The following is a 19,378-nucleotide window of genomic DNA, read 5'->3' as shown; positions in this document are numbered from 1 at the left end:
ACCTGTGTCTTTGTTTAGTGGTTACCGTGAAGGGGGTAGAGAGGAGGAAAAACATTGTGCAATGCTTGTGTACCAGAGATCGATGGCCGGGTAAAAGAGAGGAGCCTGTTTTAGTATTGCAATAGCTGGAGGAGGGAAAATGATTAGAAGAGAGATTGAAACCCTGTTTCCCCTGCCCAACTACCTTTTTGTCCTACCACATGAAATAGTACAAGACTCCTTCTCTGGACTTCTCCTCTGAGTGGCATGGCAAATGTGAGAAAAGTTTTCCACAAGACAACCTCTCTGAAAATCCCCAACCCTAAAGGGGAAGTTAAGGACTGGTGGTCTGGCTCATTTTTAACCACTTTTACTGAAGGTAGAGTAACAGCTACAGGGTGTCTTCACAGAACTCCTAAGAAAGATTCTCTTTTTCTGATTCCAGCTTGTGACAATAGGACAATTTAATAAATTTTGATTTGTATATCTGAATAAATTCACTCAAAAAACTCCCCTAAGTCATGCCTGAAGGTGTAGAATGACATTAGAAACAGGTAAAATATTCAATACATGCAATATGTTCATGGAACTTCATCAGTGAGTCCATAATTTTGTTGCTGTAGCCATGTCAGACCAGGCCAGACATCTGGCCATTTCTGCTGGTCTTGTTCTCCAGCCTTTTTTAACAGCTTTATTAGTTTTCCACATTGTCTTTGCTTTTCATGCATCACTTGGAGAGAATGATTTGAGGTTTCTACAGAAAGAAGATCCCTATCATTAAACAAAGCCCACACAAGAAAGAAGACAATGTTTGTACAGCACCACACATGTTGCTACTTGAAGGGAACACTAATCTCCTCTACCAGGAGCACACTAGGTTCCCTGAATGTTTTTCACATTCTCCAAGGATACAGACAGACCCTTCTTTGCTCTGCATGGTTTTCTTTTTCCTCCGTCTTCCCACTGGGTTTGCTCCATGCCCAGACACAGGCCTGGAACACTGAGCAGAGGTTTTCCCATCATGGTCATTGTCAATGCCTTGTCATCCTATGTCATTGCCAAAAGAGAATATGCAATGGCCAGTTGTGAAATGCTTTTGCAGCTAAATTTGAAAGCTAGCAGTCTGCTGCTACAACCTCACATGCTGAAGGCAGCATGGAAAGACAAGAGACAATTATTGTATTGATTTGATAATTGATTTATGTGCTCCAGTGCATTCCACAGAGCCTAACAGGCAAGGTGGAAAGAAAATTCATTCCTGATCTATGCCTTTAAGAGTAGATAGCCGAGAAACCTCAGCTGCTTGGGTGGATATCTACATATTTAAATGTAGCACTTATGTTGCCATAGTGGTCTAATGGTGTAACTGAGTCAAAGTTTGTTCATGATAAGCATTCTAGGCAAATAATTAGATTTCTTTCACATACAGTGGTATCATTGATCATATCAGGAGTTGAACCACAGAGTCCTGTATCAGATGACAAAACTATGTGATAAATGGTTTTACAAGCATACTATGGTTATTTCACTTTGGTTTTCTTCTCTAGCTGGTATTTACCAAGACGTGTTTTCAGACACGGAATTTCTGAAGTTCTGAGTCATTTTGCTAATCTTTCTTAACTTTTACAAACTTCTACCCAACCACTCACAACAAGCATAGTGTCATCCTTTTCAGATTTCCTGCAGTATGACTCCGTTTAGAAACGGAGATGTGACCTCTTTTCTACAAGAATTTGTATCCATATGCAAATGGATTTGAAGTCAAAGCAAAATCCCTGTGCTGGAATCTGCCCAATCATCACCCCTTGGGGACTCTACTTTAAAAAAATCCTAAATTTGGACTTTCAGCACCTGAGGATGATGTTACCTATAGATAAGATTTCCACCTGCAGAATTGTCAAAATCATACCTAAGCAACTGTAAATATCTTCTTTTGAATATTTTATGTAGCTAGTTCTTTATTACCAGTAGGGAAGAACAAAGTTGACATGAAACGTTAATCTGATGCACACACTGAGCACAGTTCAATCCAGAAGATACACTAGAAGTGGTTGAAGATAAAAAGTAGCAAAATATTTTTATTCAGTCTCCTCTGCATAGAAATAAATGCAGGGTTTTATACATTTGTTTCTGTGTTATCTTTACATTTATCAAATTTTCTTCCTTTATACTTCATTATTTTTTACTTTCCTTGCTAAACAGTATGTGTTCTTCATGTCCATGTTCTGAAGGTTTCTACCAAATTCATACCTTTAGATGAGCCACAGGTTTGCACACTGATCCACTGAGGTTATATCCTTCATTTTGCTATAATCCTAAGAACTGCTCATTCATATTAGGATTGGCTTTGCTGCAGCATGTGAATGGAAGGAGTTTTTAATTTCCATGGTCCACGTACATGATCTATTAGCATCCTGCTATAGAACACAGCCAGCTTTGCCAAACCTGTAGTGATTTCAGAACATCTTCACAAGATAGCAAAAGGAAAAGATGTTAAAATATTATGGTACTTGAATAATATTTCATTTAACTACGTTATTTTTCCCACCACCAGACAGGAGTGCTTGTAGTCCAATATTCTATAAAATGTGAACCTATGCAGTGCTATATTTTAAGCCATAATAATGGTCCTATTCCAGCAGACATTCTGTATGGCCTTGTAAAATATTGGGGTTTGTGTGTGTAAACATTCAGCAAGCATGCATCTACGCACGTATGCACACAAATGTGTACACGACGTCACAGTACTCCGAGAGTTAAATAGAGTGAAAAATCCTTACAGAAGCTGGCATCTCTGTTAGTTAGGACATTATAAAATATGTTGGCAGCAAATTTCTAAGCTACCAAAACCTGCACACATGTACAGTATTTTACATTCTGATTCTAGCCCAGCAGTCAGCATAAGAGTTATTCTGAGTGGATCTTCTTTTAATTCCAAACTCTAAACTTTTGTTGTTACCATAAGCCTTAAAGTCCAATTTGTTTTGCTCATATGACAAAGCTGAGACCTAAGATTCTGACCTGTGCCAATCGCTAATACTGATTTTTCATGAAATTGCACATTTTGTTTTTTAAAAACTGTCGGTTTTTCAAGTTTAGTCAGGAATACAGAACACTGATTATATCATTGCTTCCACAGGCTTCTGAGCTTGCTCCTGCAGCAGTCAAATCTTAGTGAAATTAATCACCAGGACAATGAGGTGAGTGAGCTTGTGCTACAAATCGCAGTCCTTGGCACTGGAAGCATAGAACTGTTCAATTTTACAATAAGGCTAAGTCAAAAATTTCTATAATGCTTTTGCTAAACTCTGCAAAGTATTATCTCTTTCTTCTTTCTATGTACTATGCACCTGTAGGCTAATAAAGCTTCCCTCTATTGAGGTAGCTATGAGGTACCTTGAATCCATCTCTTAATTATTTGTCAAGACAAGAATTTCCCTTTATTCTTCTGAAGTTAGACACTGGACCAAGTCTTCACCTTTACCAATCCTAAGTGTTCAAGGCCAGGCTGGATGGAACTCTGGGCAGCCTATTCTAGTGGAAGGTGTCTTTGCCCATGGCAGGCAGGTTGGAACCAGATGATATTTAAGATCCCTTCCAACCCAAACTATTCTATTATTCAATGACCCCTTGATCCCACCATTCAACTCCTGTTCTCAGGAAAAGTATCAGAGAGCTGGCATTACACAGAACAGTCACGGAAGCACAAAAATTGGTGCTGTTTTCTTCCATTATGGAGTTGTGTCCTGCATGTACATACATTGTACATAGGAAAGAGTTAACTTCCCACATCTTTTTCTCCAAATAGAGAAGCCAAAACACAAGAGAAATTTTGAGTGTATTTTCATATGTTTCTGTTCATTTTGACAGTTGCTCAAGGATGTGTCTCTTTTCCACAGAGTCAGAATGGCCAGAGGGCTGTATATTTTTCTCTTTCTTACCCACTGAAAGGTTTGCAGACCCTGCTCACAACACTCTAAACCAGACACATGCATTGCCTTGATGTAGAACTATGTTACTAATGAATTGCATGGAATGGTGGATCATCATTTCAAACCAGAATATTTTGCTGTAATGCACTGCTGCATGCAATTTGGAACTTTTAGTCCATCTCATTGTCATTTGGCACTGACAATATATTTGTTCAAGTGTCAGTATTAAACCCTGAATACTCATGTTTTTTGAAAAATGTGGATCCTAATAAATGATTGCAGCTAACAGAGCTGTTCTCTTGGCATAAGTAAAACACTTCAGTTTTCGCATTTGACTCTTGAGAAAATCACCCTGATGAATGCATGAACACATAAACAATAAGAAATACATCTGGAGGTTTCATAGCTTCCACAACCGTGTCTTTCTGTGGGTTTATTAGTGAAGCCTGTGAGATGATAATGTGAACAAACATTCCCTGTAAAGCCTTGAATCTGAGCAAAACAAGTGTCCCACTATATTTCTCACAACCATTTATTGAGGTTTGTCTTTTTATGTCCCATATTGCTTCTTATTTTTTATGAATGTGCAGTTGTTTGTCCATCTCACCTCTAAGACTGTTTTCTGCTGGACCTTCAGCTGTGGCAGTTCTGATACCACTCTCGTGTTTCCACTTGAGAACAGCAGTTTGTTTACCTACAGATGCCACTCCAGGGTGGTATCCCCAGTGCAGATGGGGTGGGCAGGGCTGCAGAAAGCCCGCGGGAGCGAGGTGCTGCAACAAACAGCTCAATGCTCTTTGCTCAGCTGGGTGCTCCGAAAGGACGCGCAGAATGCACAGAATATTAGAAAGGAAACGGAGAAGAAAACAGGAAGCTCTGTTTGAATCCTTTGTACAGCCACAATGGCTACAAGAGTGAGCTGAAAAAAGATGTACAAGAAAAGGAACAGAAAAAGGACTACAAAGATGATAATAGTTACAGAGCAGCGGTCTCACATGGGCAGGCTAACTAGAGCATACTAACTGTAACAGGACTTTGAGCTTGGCAACTACATCAGAGGGATGATATAAGTCTGTGATATCATAAATGGCATGGAAATGAAAAGAGAATTATTATTAATTGGTCTGGAGGTTTTGCATATAAAAAAATGGACACTTCTACAAAAAATTACCATTTTCTACAAAAATTACCAAAAATTTCAAAGAAAATTAAAATAAATTTTTTTTCAGAAAATGCATCATTACCTTTTAGAGGGCGGGATTTCATATGTAGTCTTTAATCTGATTACCAAAATATTAGGTGGCAGTATATTGTCAAGCCTTGTTCCTTATAGTTTTGCACTAAGCATCTGCTACTGACCTCTCTGAGTTTTGTCATTGTACTATAGCGATTTTTGAAAACCATCCACAGTTTTACACTCTTATCTTACAGCTGATTTTGCTGGCTACCACGGAAGAAACAGAGAGAAAGCTAATTTTTCAAGGAGTTTTTTCTTGGCCATATCAACATAATGACAGAGGATAACAGAAAGATGGCCTAGTACGCTGTAGTTTCTCCTTCTTCAGTGATTTGCATGCTCCCCAGGACCTGTACTCATTTCCCAGCTGGAAATCACTTCTCTGATGCCTCACAGATAATGTGTGTCCATCAACAGTGCTAGGCCCCCATGCCTACTGACGTAAATGGCTGAGCTCCCATTAATTTCAGTTGGTGCAGCAGTTTACCCTCAGTTCTGGTTTTACAAAACCGAAACCCCCATGATTAAGCTTTGCAAACCCTAAGTAAAACCAAAACTGCTCTCATTCAACTGCTTTGTTTTGTTGTCACCCATACCTCAGCCACAGGGGAACTTAAAAGTCTTATAAGATGTGTGATGAGTGAGAGAAATTAATGCCATGGCATTCAGGCTTTTAGTCAGAAAATCACTGCAAACAGCTTCCACTTTAATGCACTGATAAGCTGTCTGCATCAATATAGCTCATACTTTACCTGGATTGTTTCCAACTGGCTTTACTGGGGTTCTAGTTAAAGTTTTAATTGTTTTTCCACTCAACTTCTTTTTTTTTTTTTTAATACTTTTTATCCTTTTGGAAATCAGGCAAGACCCTTGAAATGCATTTTTTCTCATAAGAGAGTAAACAGCACCTACCGAAAGGAAAACGTTGCCACACCTGAAAATATTAGAAATTTGTTAGAAACATAATAAATTAGTCAATTTATGCAGGAAATTCTTAATTATTATGGATATAGAGTAAAATACAGGTGAGTGTAAGAATGCTGAAGGTGCAAATATAGGCAATGAATTCTCTGATCTATCTGAAGGTGCAAATATAGGCAATGAATTCTCTGATCTGTTAAAACTGACTGGATGTAGCTAAGATGGAATAGAAATGCAGCTGAATAACCTACCATTTGCTTTGTTTTCTCCCTGAAGAGTAAATATATAAATGTTTATATTGTGACTTTTTTGTGGGCATCACTCTGTCAGTTCTTTAGCTTGCTGACAAGTGCCAGCTGCAGTAATAGCTTATAATAATTTTTTTGGATCAAAGATAAGACCAAGCACAAACATCATACTGTGTAATGCCAAGGCACCAGCCTAAGCCAGGCTTTTCTTGCAGGATTCAAGCTGAGCAGGGAGGAGCTGTCCCCCCAGCCATCATGGCCTTGACCACGTGTTACTTATAACAGGCTGTAGGCACACATGGAGGAAGCATTTGTGTTTGTGTCCATTTTCTGTAATAATTCCAAAAAGCTAATTGCTTGGTTCCCCCTTGTGACTCCACTAATTCAGAAGCTGCTACTAAATATTTCAAATCAGGGTGAAGAGGGAAGAATGTGTCCACCCTGGATGGTTTCAGGGCTGCCTACCTTATCTACATAGACTTAAAGGGTGCTCCTATGAGTGACAATAATTTGCCCTCTGGGTTTGTGGCTTGCAGGGAATGACTTCACTCCACTGGGCTGCATTCCACAACAGACCCCAGCACACCCAGACTCTGCTGCACAAGGGAGCAGACCCAACTCTGGTGGACAAGGACTTCAAAACAGCTCTGCACTGGGCAGTACAGGTGAGCCACAACACGGCCCCAGTGGGATGTTTATTGAAATGAGTTGGCTATTGCCCTGTTCTAAATACTCTTAAGGAAGTAGTTTGGGCTGTGGAACAAGGAAATGGGATGCTAAAAATGCCCACTAAGCCCCAGCGTTTTGCCAGTGAATATAGATCAAGGATCTAGCATCTTCTTTGGAGACCAAGGCATACCTAATAGAAGCATAGCCCTGTTGCCCCAAAGTTTTCATTTATCTCAAGTGGGACTACGTGTATGCTTTATGTTGAACTTGTGCCTATTTTATTTTCACTAAATCAGGGTTGCATAAACTAGCAGCTTACTTGCCAAAGGCCTTTGGGAATAAGATAGCATAAGCACAAGTGAAAACATATTTTGAGAGCTACAGCTATGAAAGAATTATCTGAAGGGCTGAGACCCTGCTTCTCTGGAGACTGGAGAAGACATGGAGCTAAACACATTTCCTGTTGAACTGTGTGTTTCTATCTCATGTGCAAAAGAGCATTGTCAAATACTCAGGCCATCATTAGAGAAACAAACCATAAAGGTTTAATATGGTATTAAAAACTGTATTATGTAATTGTGTTAATAAGTGATAAGTCAAATACAGCATAATATACTGGTATTCCTAGTTTAGTGCAGAAGACTGCCCGGATGAAATTGCATGTTTTCAAGTGCTCTCTAAGCATAGCAAATTCAGGTATCAATGTTCAAAACACATACACAACAGGTAAACCAAAATAGAAATCACATAAAGATCCAGCAACCTTTTCATACAATTACCAAATGTTTGCATTCTCATCTTTTGGTCTAAGTTTTCTCTTCTTAAAAGAAGTGTCACCAAGGAAATTTGAAATTCTGAACTGCCATATACAATATTACAGATAAGGACATCTGAACAAACAATCTTCAACCACAGCCTCACAAAAAGGATTAACATATAATAGGCCTAACTTTTTTTTTCTGAAGGATATTTTGAACAGGTGTATTTTGACCTCTGAAACTGGTAACATTTCAAAAGTTTTGTTCTTCTTTAATCGTGATCAGTCTTAAATTGGACTTGTTATTTGCATTAGAAGATTAAAGGTATCTACTCCCTGTTGTGCATTTTCACCAGGCTTATTCCAGTTCTGTCTGCTTCCAATGGGAAACATCTGAATCCCATGCCAACTCCTGCATGATAGCCAGTGGTCTATATCATAAGTCTGGGAACAACCTGTCTGACAAACAGAAAGACAAAAGTGAATCCACTTTATAACCCTCGGAGTTCCCCTCCTTTCTAGAGGGGAAAGCTTTCTCTGATTCAGTTTTTTGTATGTTTCATTATTTAATTCCATTGTTAACTCTCACCTCCACACTTCTTTCACAAATGTGCAGAAAAAGTCTTGGGGAAAAGAAATGGGGAAACAGAAACTGCACAAAACCCACTTGGCCTCAGGTGGAAGGAACTCACAAATGCCCTCTTTTCCTTTAAGCTGCTCCCGGAAATCAAGAGGAAGTGTGCAGAATGACACACGCACACCCCTTTTTCCCTTATTGTGAGATTTCTGCTGTGAAACCCTTTAAGTTACTTCTTCCTTCCACACGCTTCTCCGCTTTCTAGGTCCAGAAGTGGCCTTTGAAATGCCAGAGCATGAAATAGATCTGTTCACATTTCTACATTTCTCTTACTCAAATAAGAAAACTCTTGGCCAAGAAAACAACAACTTGTAGCCAGTGCTCTCTGCTGCCCATTTAGGCCCAGGAGATTTGGATACTGTGGACAGGCACAACTTTCTCTGCTGTTGCAGAGAACAGAACAACAGCTCTCCTGGATGGGATCATCGTTATGTCTAATTGCCTCCTCTCCTCTGTGACTGCTGGAAAGGAGATATTTTTCCTTTAAGAATTGTATAAATATCTTCAGAGAACAAGAGACTCACAGAGCTCAGGCAGTACAGCTGCAGGGGTTATTTTTGGCTGAATAGGGCCCTGTGTTTAATTTCTTTTTTTTTAAAATGTGAGGGGAAGACCAGACACTGCACAGAAACTTGTTTCAGAAGTTGCAGGAAAGAGGCACTTTGTTCACACTGGGCTGAAACACACAGTAGGACCATATGAAAATCATTGCCCACCATTCAAACCCAAATTCGTGAGCATGAGGCATATTTCATATGAAATCATTGTTCTGTGCTGACTCTTTCCAAGACTGCATGTGTGTGACTTTGTCTTCCATCAGGCATCGTGGGATTATCAGTCCCATCGATGTAGCCAGACTGACCTTGCCCACACCAAGGCCTGCTCTTTTGAGAAACTCAAGTCTCCTGCCGTTCAAGTTCACATCTCAAGTGCAAATGTATCAGTTTCAAAAACACTGATCATTATTGTTTGGTATGAGAGTATCTCATGCCACATTTTTTACACATGCAGTGTTTCTATGTGCTGGTGCAGACAGGCCTATTAAAAGTGTCTCAGGAGATATTTCTCTCCTTTCACTTCAGCCACCATTAATTACTGTAGTGAAAAGGAAACACACCTTTGAAATACAAAACTGTAAATGATACAGGGACAAAGGGTAAAGCCATTCTAACAATTCTACATAATGGTATTATTGAAATCCTGGTAAAATATAATATAAAATATACCATACAGCATGCATTATGATGCTACACAGTTCTGTACTATAACAGTATTAGTACTACCTTGGAAACAGCCTGGGAAGATTTGGTATCTTGCTACATTGCCTTGCCAGTTGTAATCATTTTTACCAGAATTTTCTTTGTCTTGTTCTCTGTCTCTGGCTCCCAAAGTCAAATGATTACATGAAAATACCAGCTTTCTACTAAAGGAAACACAAAAAAAGACCAGATTTTTTTTTTTTTAAGTAAAGAAATTCAAACCTGTAGGAATAAAAAGAATGCAACTAGAAAGAAGCTATTAAAAATAACAATCTGCCATGGGGAGACGTGCCTATGATTTTTAAATAGGCTGATTTGGAGTGCAAAGTTTTAAAAAATTGGAAGCCAGAGTATTTGTTCCATAGCAACAATGCAGTTATTTCATTCCTCTGTTTCCAGAGAGGAGAGTGAAATACCTGTATATATAAAACACACTGTAAAGGAAATGCATAAGTAAGTATTAATTTGTGTTTGGTTGGCGAAGCACCGCAGTTTCTCTGTAATTGGTTGGAAGGTGAAAGCACACTTAAATGCCAGGATCTCTAGGAAAGAATGTCTCTGTTGCTGCAGGACATCTTGAGGACACAGCTGGCTATCCAGCCAGAGCAGAGGAAGGGGCCAGAGAAATGAGTCGTGGCTCAGAATCTCTCCCAAGGGATCACTTCTCTCCTTCTCTCTGCCCAGCATCCATTTTTTTCATGTGGGCTACATACAGTGGAAGAATTCAGAGAGACTTCCAAAGCCATCTTAAAACCCAGTGAGTGTTTCTCTGCTGCAGATATGTCTGTTGTTGGACTGACCAGAAAAGGTGCATTTGCTGGGCATGGTTCACTGTCTAGTTGGTTTCAGGCAGATTTCTTTCCCTGCAAAGTTGTACTTCATTTCTCCTTGTTTCATGCAGTTTTCTAAAGATGGCTTGAAAGGAGGAATAGCGATTTCCTTTTTATGTCGCTAAGCTTTAAAGACATTTTTGACTATTAACAAACAAGTCAAAAAGATATTCAACTTTCATTTTTTAAATATGCACTTTTAAAATCACCTTCTTTTGTAAATATTGTCATTCTAGCAATGGTACAACTCTTGCTTGCAGAGCCTGGAACATTACTTAGCAGCAGGGATCTACAGAGTGAGCTGTCAAGTTGCAAAACAAGATAGAAGAATTTGCAAATAGTTTTGAGTAAGAAATAAACTTGCTTTAATACCAGCAGAAGCTTTTTCCATTAAGTGCCCTAAATATTTGTGACACTGTCTAAAAAAGCAAATTAAATGTGCTTGAGTGTTGGCTCTGGCACTGAGGCAAACTATCATGGGACAACCTGTGTCCCTACTGCTATACTCTCTTACCCAAACAGGATGTTCATACACAGACCACTTACTGGCAATGATCTGGTACCCATTTTAGCTCCAGCAACTGGTAGGGAAAGTATTAATTGACCCAGGCCTAAAGAATGCCAGGGAGGATTTTAAGAATTATTTGGTACAGACAACTAAATTCCAGGTGCTGAAGGATGTTCCTAAGTGCTGCTTCATTTTTTATGTAGCTGCAAACTATTTCTTCATTTTAAGTTGTCACAGAGTAAGCTGAAGAGACTCACAAGGATCAAGTCTGGCCCTGCACAGGTCACCCCAAGAGTCACACCTCTGCCTCAGAGCATTATCCAAACTCTTCTTGAACTCTGGCAGGCTGGTGCTGTGACTGCTTCTCTGGGAAGCCTGTTCCAGTGCCCAGAAACCCACTGGGTAAAGAAACTTTTCCTGATATCCAACCTAAACCTCCTCTGACACAGCTGCAGGCCATTCCCTTGGATCATGTCACTGGTCACCACAGAGAAAGAGGCCTGTCTGCCCCTCCTCTTCCTCTCATAAGGAAATTGTAACTGCAGTGAGGTCTCCCCTCAGTCTCCTCCAGGCTGAACAGACCAAGGGACCTCAGCTGCTCCTCATACAGCTTTCTTGAAGTCCATTCACCGTCTCCATTGCCCTCCTTTGAATGCTCTCTAGTGGTTTAGTGACTTGATTATACTGTGGCACCCAGAAGTGCCCCCAGCACTGGAGGTGAGGCTGCCCCAGTGCAGAGCAGAGCAGGACAATCCCTCCCTTGCCTGGCTGCTGATGCTGTCCCTGATGCCCCCAGGACACGCTTGGCCCTCCTGGCTGCCAGGGCACTGCTGGCTCATGTTCAGCTTGCCATGGACCAGAGCCCCAGGGCCCTTTCCATGGCACTGCTGCCCAGCCTCTCATTCCCCAGCCTGTCTGTACATCGGCTGCCCCATGCCAGGTGCATAATTCAGCACTTTCCTGTGTTGAACTCTGTATGGTTGATGGTTGCCTCTCTCTCTAATTTATCAAGGTCTTTCTGCAGAGCCTCCCTGCCTTGGAGGTTGTCAGGAGCTCCTCCCAGTTTTATATCATCTGCAGACTTGCAGTATTGATATAAAAACTCACAAGTACAGCCAGATCATCAGAAAAACTCTTACTGAAATAATAAACTGTTAAAAAGTAAGTCTTTCAAGTATGAACATGCCATGGACAATATAATTGTTCACGCCAATCAAATGTCTGAGGTAATCAATTGCAGAATTCCCACTGAGCTTAGCAGGAATTTGTCTTGGGCAGATCCTGTAGGTAGGTACAGAATAATTGCCAGATCTCTTCCCAGCGCACAGCCTATGTGTAACTGCACAGTGGATGCCAGAATATGAGTAATGTATGTGCAACACACTTCTTGCATATCTATACATGTCCTGATCTCCTATGCCTGACAAAAAGGCACTTGAAGACAAATACTTCCATTTCTCTGATAGAATAAATCCTTATTCTTCTACAGATTTAAAAAATTACCTCTTTTCCAAAGCACGCAAACAGCTCATTTGGAGAAATCAGTCCTTGCAACAATGCAATAGCAGGGGAAAGTTGCCAAGTGATTTTAGTCATAGTCATAGTCATTTACACAATAAATCATATGCACTTAGACTCCAAGGGAAAATAAATAAAATAAATTCTCACAGAGACTTGGCCAGTGTTTCATGCAGGGTTTTGTTTGAGCAAAGAGAGGGTTAGAGAGGCAGGGACATGTGATAGCCGGAATCATGCCTCCATGACTGCCTTTGTCATTCAGTACTTTTTTCCAACACACATGAAGGCTGCTAAAAGGAAAAATATTTTAAAAATATTTTAAATGCCCTAGCTGTACCAGAGGCAGCAATGCTCTGAGGACCACAGGACTTTCCTGTACAACAACACATTCTCTCTCCCACAGTGCCACAAAGTCAAGCCAAGCTGGGTTGCTCTGACTCTGCAGAGATGCTGTCTCAGTGGGTGTGTAAAGCTGCAGCACTTGGGTTAGGAGAAGACGAATGAGCTTCTCTCTAAGCTGACTAAGTCTCACCAATATATCTACAGTGGTGTCAGAGTTGTTAATTTGTATTGGTTTGCCATAAGAAACACACTCTGTGAAGTGCCTGGGCTGCATTCAGGGAATCTCTGGCACAGTTTCCCTGGCAGGAGGTAAGATGAAGATGGTATTATGACTTGCTTCTTTCCTCATCACAGAGACCAGTTTTCTGTGTCCTCTCAGGGTAGAGAATCCACAGGGTGCTCTGAATTTTTGCTCACTTCCCCACTGCCAAGTTCAGCCATCTAGCAGCCAGGAAATTAGGTAGAGTGAAGGTGTTTCCATTTCTTAGCTTTGTCTCATCTTGGGTGCAGAAGGGGGAGGTGCTGGAAGTCCTCGATGCATGGGGGAAAGCACCAATGTGTGCAAAACTCTTCAGTAAGCCAAACTGCCAATATAAGGACATTTCCCACAGCACTGTTTGCTGCAGACTAGAAGCAACATTATGTCTCTGTTTTTGAGTTCTGGCATTCCCCATCCTTAAAACAGCAGACACCGCACCTACCACAAGATAGATTTCTGAGAACTGCCTTAATATCTCATTCCAACCTGACTTATCCTCACAGTTGATGCAACATTTATCTTGCTCTGATTCTAGAGTGAAGTTCTAAATCATATTACAATAAAAGTAATGATGTGATGCACTGCTCCAGTGCTCTGCCTGTGAACATGAGGAAAATGGCACATCGGTGAAATTAATCACATAAGGGAAAAGAACGTATTGGAAGAACAGCTGAGTTTTGCCAGTATAGCTGTAACTAAACACAGTTTCTTCCAGAATAGCCTTGAGTTAAAGACCAAGGCTTTTCAAGATCCAATCAAGAGAACCATGTGGAAAATAATGTGGAATGGCTTCTGCTTTTGGTAAATACTGAATTTTAGAATAAAGAAAAAGGTTAAAAAGTTATTTGAAGGGAAAGATGTATTTACCAACATAATAGTTTCATCTAGGGTTATAAAGGAAAAGTCCACAGACAAGTTATTTGTTCAAATTTTGCTATAGGTTGCTCAAAAATACTTTAAATGGCTCATGTTTCCTTATTTCAGCAACGAGAAAAAGATTTTTATTTCATTTGGCTGTTTTATTTCTAATGGTCCTGCTGGTGTTACAGTTGATTTCAGCTTAAAGGATACTATGTGTGTTTGTTTGTGAAGGATAAGAGGAAACACAAAAGGGATTCTCTAACATAAAACTCAAACAGCACCCAGGGATAGTTTCCAGGAGGAAGCTAGAAGTACTTATGTAAATGTAATTAATTTTGCTTTTTTTGTAAAAGTGAGTTACCTCCCAGAGTAGTGCAATGGTGACAGTATTTGTTTGGTGCTGCAGAAAGGAGTGAAATAATGCTCAAAATCTCAGGCTGTTCAGGGGTAGCTTTGGGTTCATAACTGAGAAATCAGAAAATGACAGAATGGAAAAGAGGAAAACAGGAAAACCTAAAGTTCAGTGCTAATGATAAGAGGCAACATCAAGAGCTTCTAGTGGGGACTTTCCTGACAAAGATGGCTGTACGTATAAGAAAGCTTTAAACTGCATGCTAGTACAAACAGACAGGAAATATAAGAGAACTAATACAACCTAACCATATAATCTCCAGAGGCATTTACTTGGTAGAAAGGTATTTTATCTGGGTTTCATGAGACCAGTTTAGTGATCCATAGCTTGTTCCTCTACCCATCCCATCTCTCCATTACTGGTTGAAGGCTTAGCAGACTCCTTTCATATGACTCCTCTTTGACAACCCATTATCTAGTTTGCTAGAATATTCTGAAGAGGAGAAAAAAATAGCCATCTATACAGTGCAGTGTAAACAAAAAACAAACTTCTCAATGTTTATTGACACTGAAAACCTGGCAGAATAAAATGTAATGTTATGGTAAAATATTATGAAAGTGGCAAGAAACTTTCTAAGTAAAATTATTGTTCTGCTTATCAGTTGGACATAGAAAGGGCTGAAATATAAGAATCATGATTGTAGTAACAATGAGGATAAATTAAGTAGATATAGCTGAAAGAAGTGTCGAAACTAGAAAAGTGTCACAGAGGTTTGGGATTCTCCTCATGGTACTTCATTAGATAGATACTTCCTGAATAATTATTTTCTTATTTGGAAAGCACTGAGAGACGCAAGTCTCAGAAGTCTGACTTTCATTAGCCAACTTATAGAAACCAGAGTTGTAATCAAGTGTCAGAGTTAAATATCTGTTAGTGATTTGGCTGTTTGCCATTGTCTGGAGATGATACAAATCTCAGACAAAAATTTGCATAAAGCACAGAGTTTTTCTTACAGGGGCTCAGGGATACAGGCTTTAGGAGATTTCTTCTTCATAAATATCCTGGTTTGAGACAAGTAAAGTCACCCTGGAACAATAAAGTATGTTTAATTGAGACAAGGGATCGAAGGAAGAAAATTTCACTGAGGAGAATCAATAATGGGTGGAAGCAGATAAAAGTGTGAGATGGAACAAAAGTCCTGGGGGAGGAGCAGGGGAGGGGTGGGAAAAAGTCCTGCAGAACTATTTAGAAACAAAAAAGCAAAAACAAATAGCAAAAATGACTGATAATCTCTGAGAACATTTTAATCTCTGCTGTAAAGAATTTGAATACAAAAAGGGAACATGGAATTTAGTGATGCGTACAGTAAGGTTACAAAAACACATAATTTTCCTATGGTAAATTTACCAGAGAACATCCTGGTCTAACAATAGTACTGCGGTAAATTTACCACAGGAACACTACATTTTTGGTGACCACAGCTCAAAGCTATCAATCTCAGAATAAGGGCTCTGTAAGCATTTTTGGAGAATTTTGAGTGCAATTTCAAAAGAGCCAAGAGGAATTTAAAGATAAGAAGGCATTCCTAAGAAGAGAGAACTGGAAAGCCACCAAGCAATCGCCCAGAAATCTCATGCAGCAGAAAGTTCAAATATTAGGAAATATTCTTGATCACTTAGAAAATGGAAGTAACAATTTGATTGAATTGTTGAAATGAGGCAGAATTTTTATAGCCATCTTCAGAGCAATTACTGCTTCCTCAGATAAGAGGCTTCTATACCTAATAAGGTATAGTATTGTAGTTTATATAGTTTGAATGTCACTTAATCATTTTAATCCCATGTAATAAAACACAAAAACTCTGGAAAAGTGACAAGATAAAGCTCATCACATGGCACAGAAGCCTTGCTAAGCATGTGGCAAATACAGTGGTCATTAAAAATCTAATTCTTTGTTCCTTTCTCATTTGAGAAGTTTAATGCAAGTTTAATCACATGCAAGTTTAATCACATTGAATAACATCAATAACACAATTTTTATAGGCACAACTTGCTGTAATAGACACAGAACTCTCTCCAGGATATCCCACAGGGGAATAAGAAGGAGTGATGCCATCAAAATCAACCAGAGACTTGTATCACACATCATATATTCTCTATCAGACACATTCAAGACAGTTCAAATAATCTTTGGAGGTGAATATCTCATAGACTGTCCAACCAGGGGTGTATCATAAGAATGTTTTTTATTTGCTCCATAATGAGGTGTCAAAATACAGCGCACACATATAACCCACAGTGAAAATCAAATTACAGGGACATCAAGTACTTCATGGCTAAGGATGAAATTCAAAATGATTTTGAGAAATTGTAGGAATTAACTGAAGTTAATAAAATAACACTGTATACAGAATTGTGAAAAAATTAAAGGGTTTTGTGCAAAATTAAGAGTAATAGACTAGCAGATTACAAAAGTGATAAGAGTTTAGGTTATGGTGTTGATATAAATCAAACAAACATTATTCTGGGACATATTAACAGACATATGGTACATGTGAGCTGCAGGAAGTCATTTTCAGTGTCAGGAGAGAAGCCTCTGCTGGATAATTGTGTTGTTTGGAGTGCCATGGTTGAAAGAAACTGTAGACAAACTGGAAATAGGCCAAAAGCAAGCACCAAGTATCATAAGTACATTGGAAAACATGACCTGCACAGGGAGGTTGAAATTGTTTGTTTAGTCTAGAAAACAGAAGATTGGTGGGAGACAGAACAGTCTGTAAAAGTATAAAATGCCAGTCAGAAAAGTGGGAAATTTCTTATGTGGATGCTAAGAGTTGTGCAAGAACATGGAGGGACTGAAACTGCAGCTGCAGGGTGTGAAATTTGGACTTAGCAAGACAGCGTGAAACTGGAGGAATAGTAACTAGAACATGAATACAGAAGTAGTAAGGTACTAATGTAAATTATTTTTTGTATCAAAACTGACTTAGAGAAGGATGATAACACATAGATATTTATTATGGTAGTCCTAGAAGTATGTAATAGACTTCTAGATTTAGTTAGCCTTGAATGTGACTAGGGATTTCACTGATGCTAATGATGAAAATATGTAACTGGGAATTATTACCAGTATGGAGGATATTGGTATCTGGCATAAGGACTGGACCATAAAAACAACAGTTATTCATAGGACCTCAGTATTCCTGAATATGGGGATCAACACTCCTCTTCACTAGATATTCAGACAACTATAACTTAATTTGGGCATGGTTAATCAGGATGTTATAAAATGCTGGCCATAGAAGATAAGCTTGGATTACATGATCAAGATTAGACTCTAAATTAAGCAAAGTACATGTAAAACTAAATTCCTGATTTCAGAGGGACATGTTTTGATAGATTAAGGAAATTCTCAGCTGGACTGAGTAGTTGTGAGATCACAATGTTCCAGGGACCTGGAATGTATCCTCTCAATGGTTCAAAATATGGCAGGAAGCTGAATCCCAAGAGCAGAGAGGAAAAGTGTATAGTAGAGTCTTCAGATAATGGATGTCTACCCATTTTTAAAATATATATTTAGAATAAGTAGCTATCTTACAAAAAAAGATACAAAAGTACAGAGAAGCAAAAGAAATTGTATCTTAAAATTCAGAAAACAAGAGTGTGATTAAATGTTGAATAGAGGCTGGAAGGAAATTACTTTCAGGGATAAGACTTGATATTACTCTTGTTTAATATTTTCGTAATAACTTGACACATAATACAGGAGCTTTCTGATGAAATCTGCCAATAATAAAAAACAGAAAGACTAACAGGAAGGAATGGGGATATCATACAGGATTATGGATCACCTTTAAATCTTGAGCAATATAAATAGGACAAAATTGGATAGGATAAAATGTACAAGTCAGGCACTTTGGTGTTAGTAACAGAAGGTCCTCCCCAAAACTAGAAACTCTGTGCTTGGAAAAAAACTTAAGGAAGTACTGAGGTGCAAAGGGTCATTCCAAAATGACTAGGAGCTTCTAATGGGACGCAGCTGTGAATGAGGCAAATGCTGTTCTATGACATACTAAAAGAGGTATTTCTAACACAAATAAGGAAGAGCAGTGTCCCTGTAAAAGATCTGGCAAAAACATCTTTGTATGACTAGTACAATTTTAATCATCTCTCTTCAAGGAAACATAACTAAAACACTATAGGAAATTGGTTACTAGGTTAATGAGAGAAACAGAAAGCATATTAAAAAAAAAAAAAAAAACTTTAAAAGACCATGATTGGTTAGAGCAGCAAGAGAGCAATGCAAAAGAGATGTGATGATTGCCTATAAATACATCTGAAGAACAAGTACCAGTAAGAGGAAAGGAGTATTTAATCCAAATAATAATGCTGGAACAGAAACAAAAGGATATAATCAGCCCTGAGTGTGAATAGAATTTAGAGATACAGATCATAAAAACAAAGAAGTTCTTGAACTGTGTTCCTTTGAGAGTAATGGGGGCAAAAGTAACCTAATTGCCTTTAATGGACAAAGTAAGTTTATAAGAGGAATGATGTAACATAGCTTCAAGTGATTGCAGGGATTGAATTTGATGATACAGAAAGACCTTTGCAACCTTGTGTTTCTGTTGTTATAAAAAAGTAATTAATTCTTTTGCTCTGTTTCCACTAAGGTAGGATATAAAATGTTCAATTTCATTTGCAGGTTAGAGAACAACATCGACTTTCTATTAAGACACCAGACACCAGAGCAAACTAGCTAAGAAAGTTTTCAAGAAGCACTTGAACAAATATTTGACATGGCTTTTCTAAGTGTACTGAGACAGACTTACAGATATGGGTTGGTTTTCTGAGGTTCTTTTCAGCCCTAAATTTCTATTGGAAAATATAAGCTTGTGTTTCTGGACTCTGGCTTAGCAAAACAGGAAAAACCACAAGTAATTTCTATTAAGTAATTTACACTCTACAACTTCTGGAGATATTTGCAGTGGTTCATTATTTATTATTTTTCCAGTGTTCAGAGTGTTTTAGAAAATTCATAAAGTAAGCACAATTCCCAGCTGGAGATTG

At 38.9% G+C, this 19,378-nt stretch overlaps 1 protein-coding gene across 3 annotated transcripts in view; it reads left to right on the top strand.

The window, feature by feature from the left end:
* Window positions 1–19,378, top strand: part of ANKRD55 (ankyrin repeat domain 55) — a 46,926-nt gene that overhangs the window by 11,673 nt on the left and 15,875 nt on the right. For all 3 annotated transcript variants that reach the window (XM_005489759.4, XM_074532834.1, XM_074532835.1), the window contains 2 exons: window positions 3,119–3,179; window positions 6,854–6,982. In XM_005489759.4, the coding sequence (XP_005489816.1) occupies window positions 3,119–3,179; window positions 6,854–6,982 (190 nt within the window). The remainder of the gene's footprint in view (window positions 1–3,118; window positions 3,180–6,853; window positions 6,983–19,378) is intronic.

The sequence above is a fragment of the Zonotrichia albicollis genome, chromosome Z (genome assembly GCF_047830755.1).
Source record: "Zonotrichia albicollis isolate bZonAlb1 chromosome Z, bZonAlb1.hap1, whole genome shotgun sequence".
Lineage (NCBI taxonomy): Eukaryota > Metazoa > Chordata > Aves > Passeriformes > Passerellidae > Zonotrichia > Zonotrichia albicollis.
The sequence above is the reverse complement of the archived record's forward strand: the minus strand, read 5'-3'. Positions and strand labels throughout refer to the sequence as shown.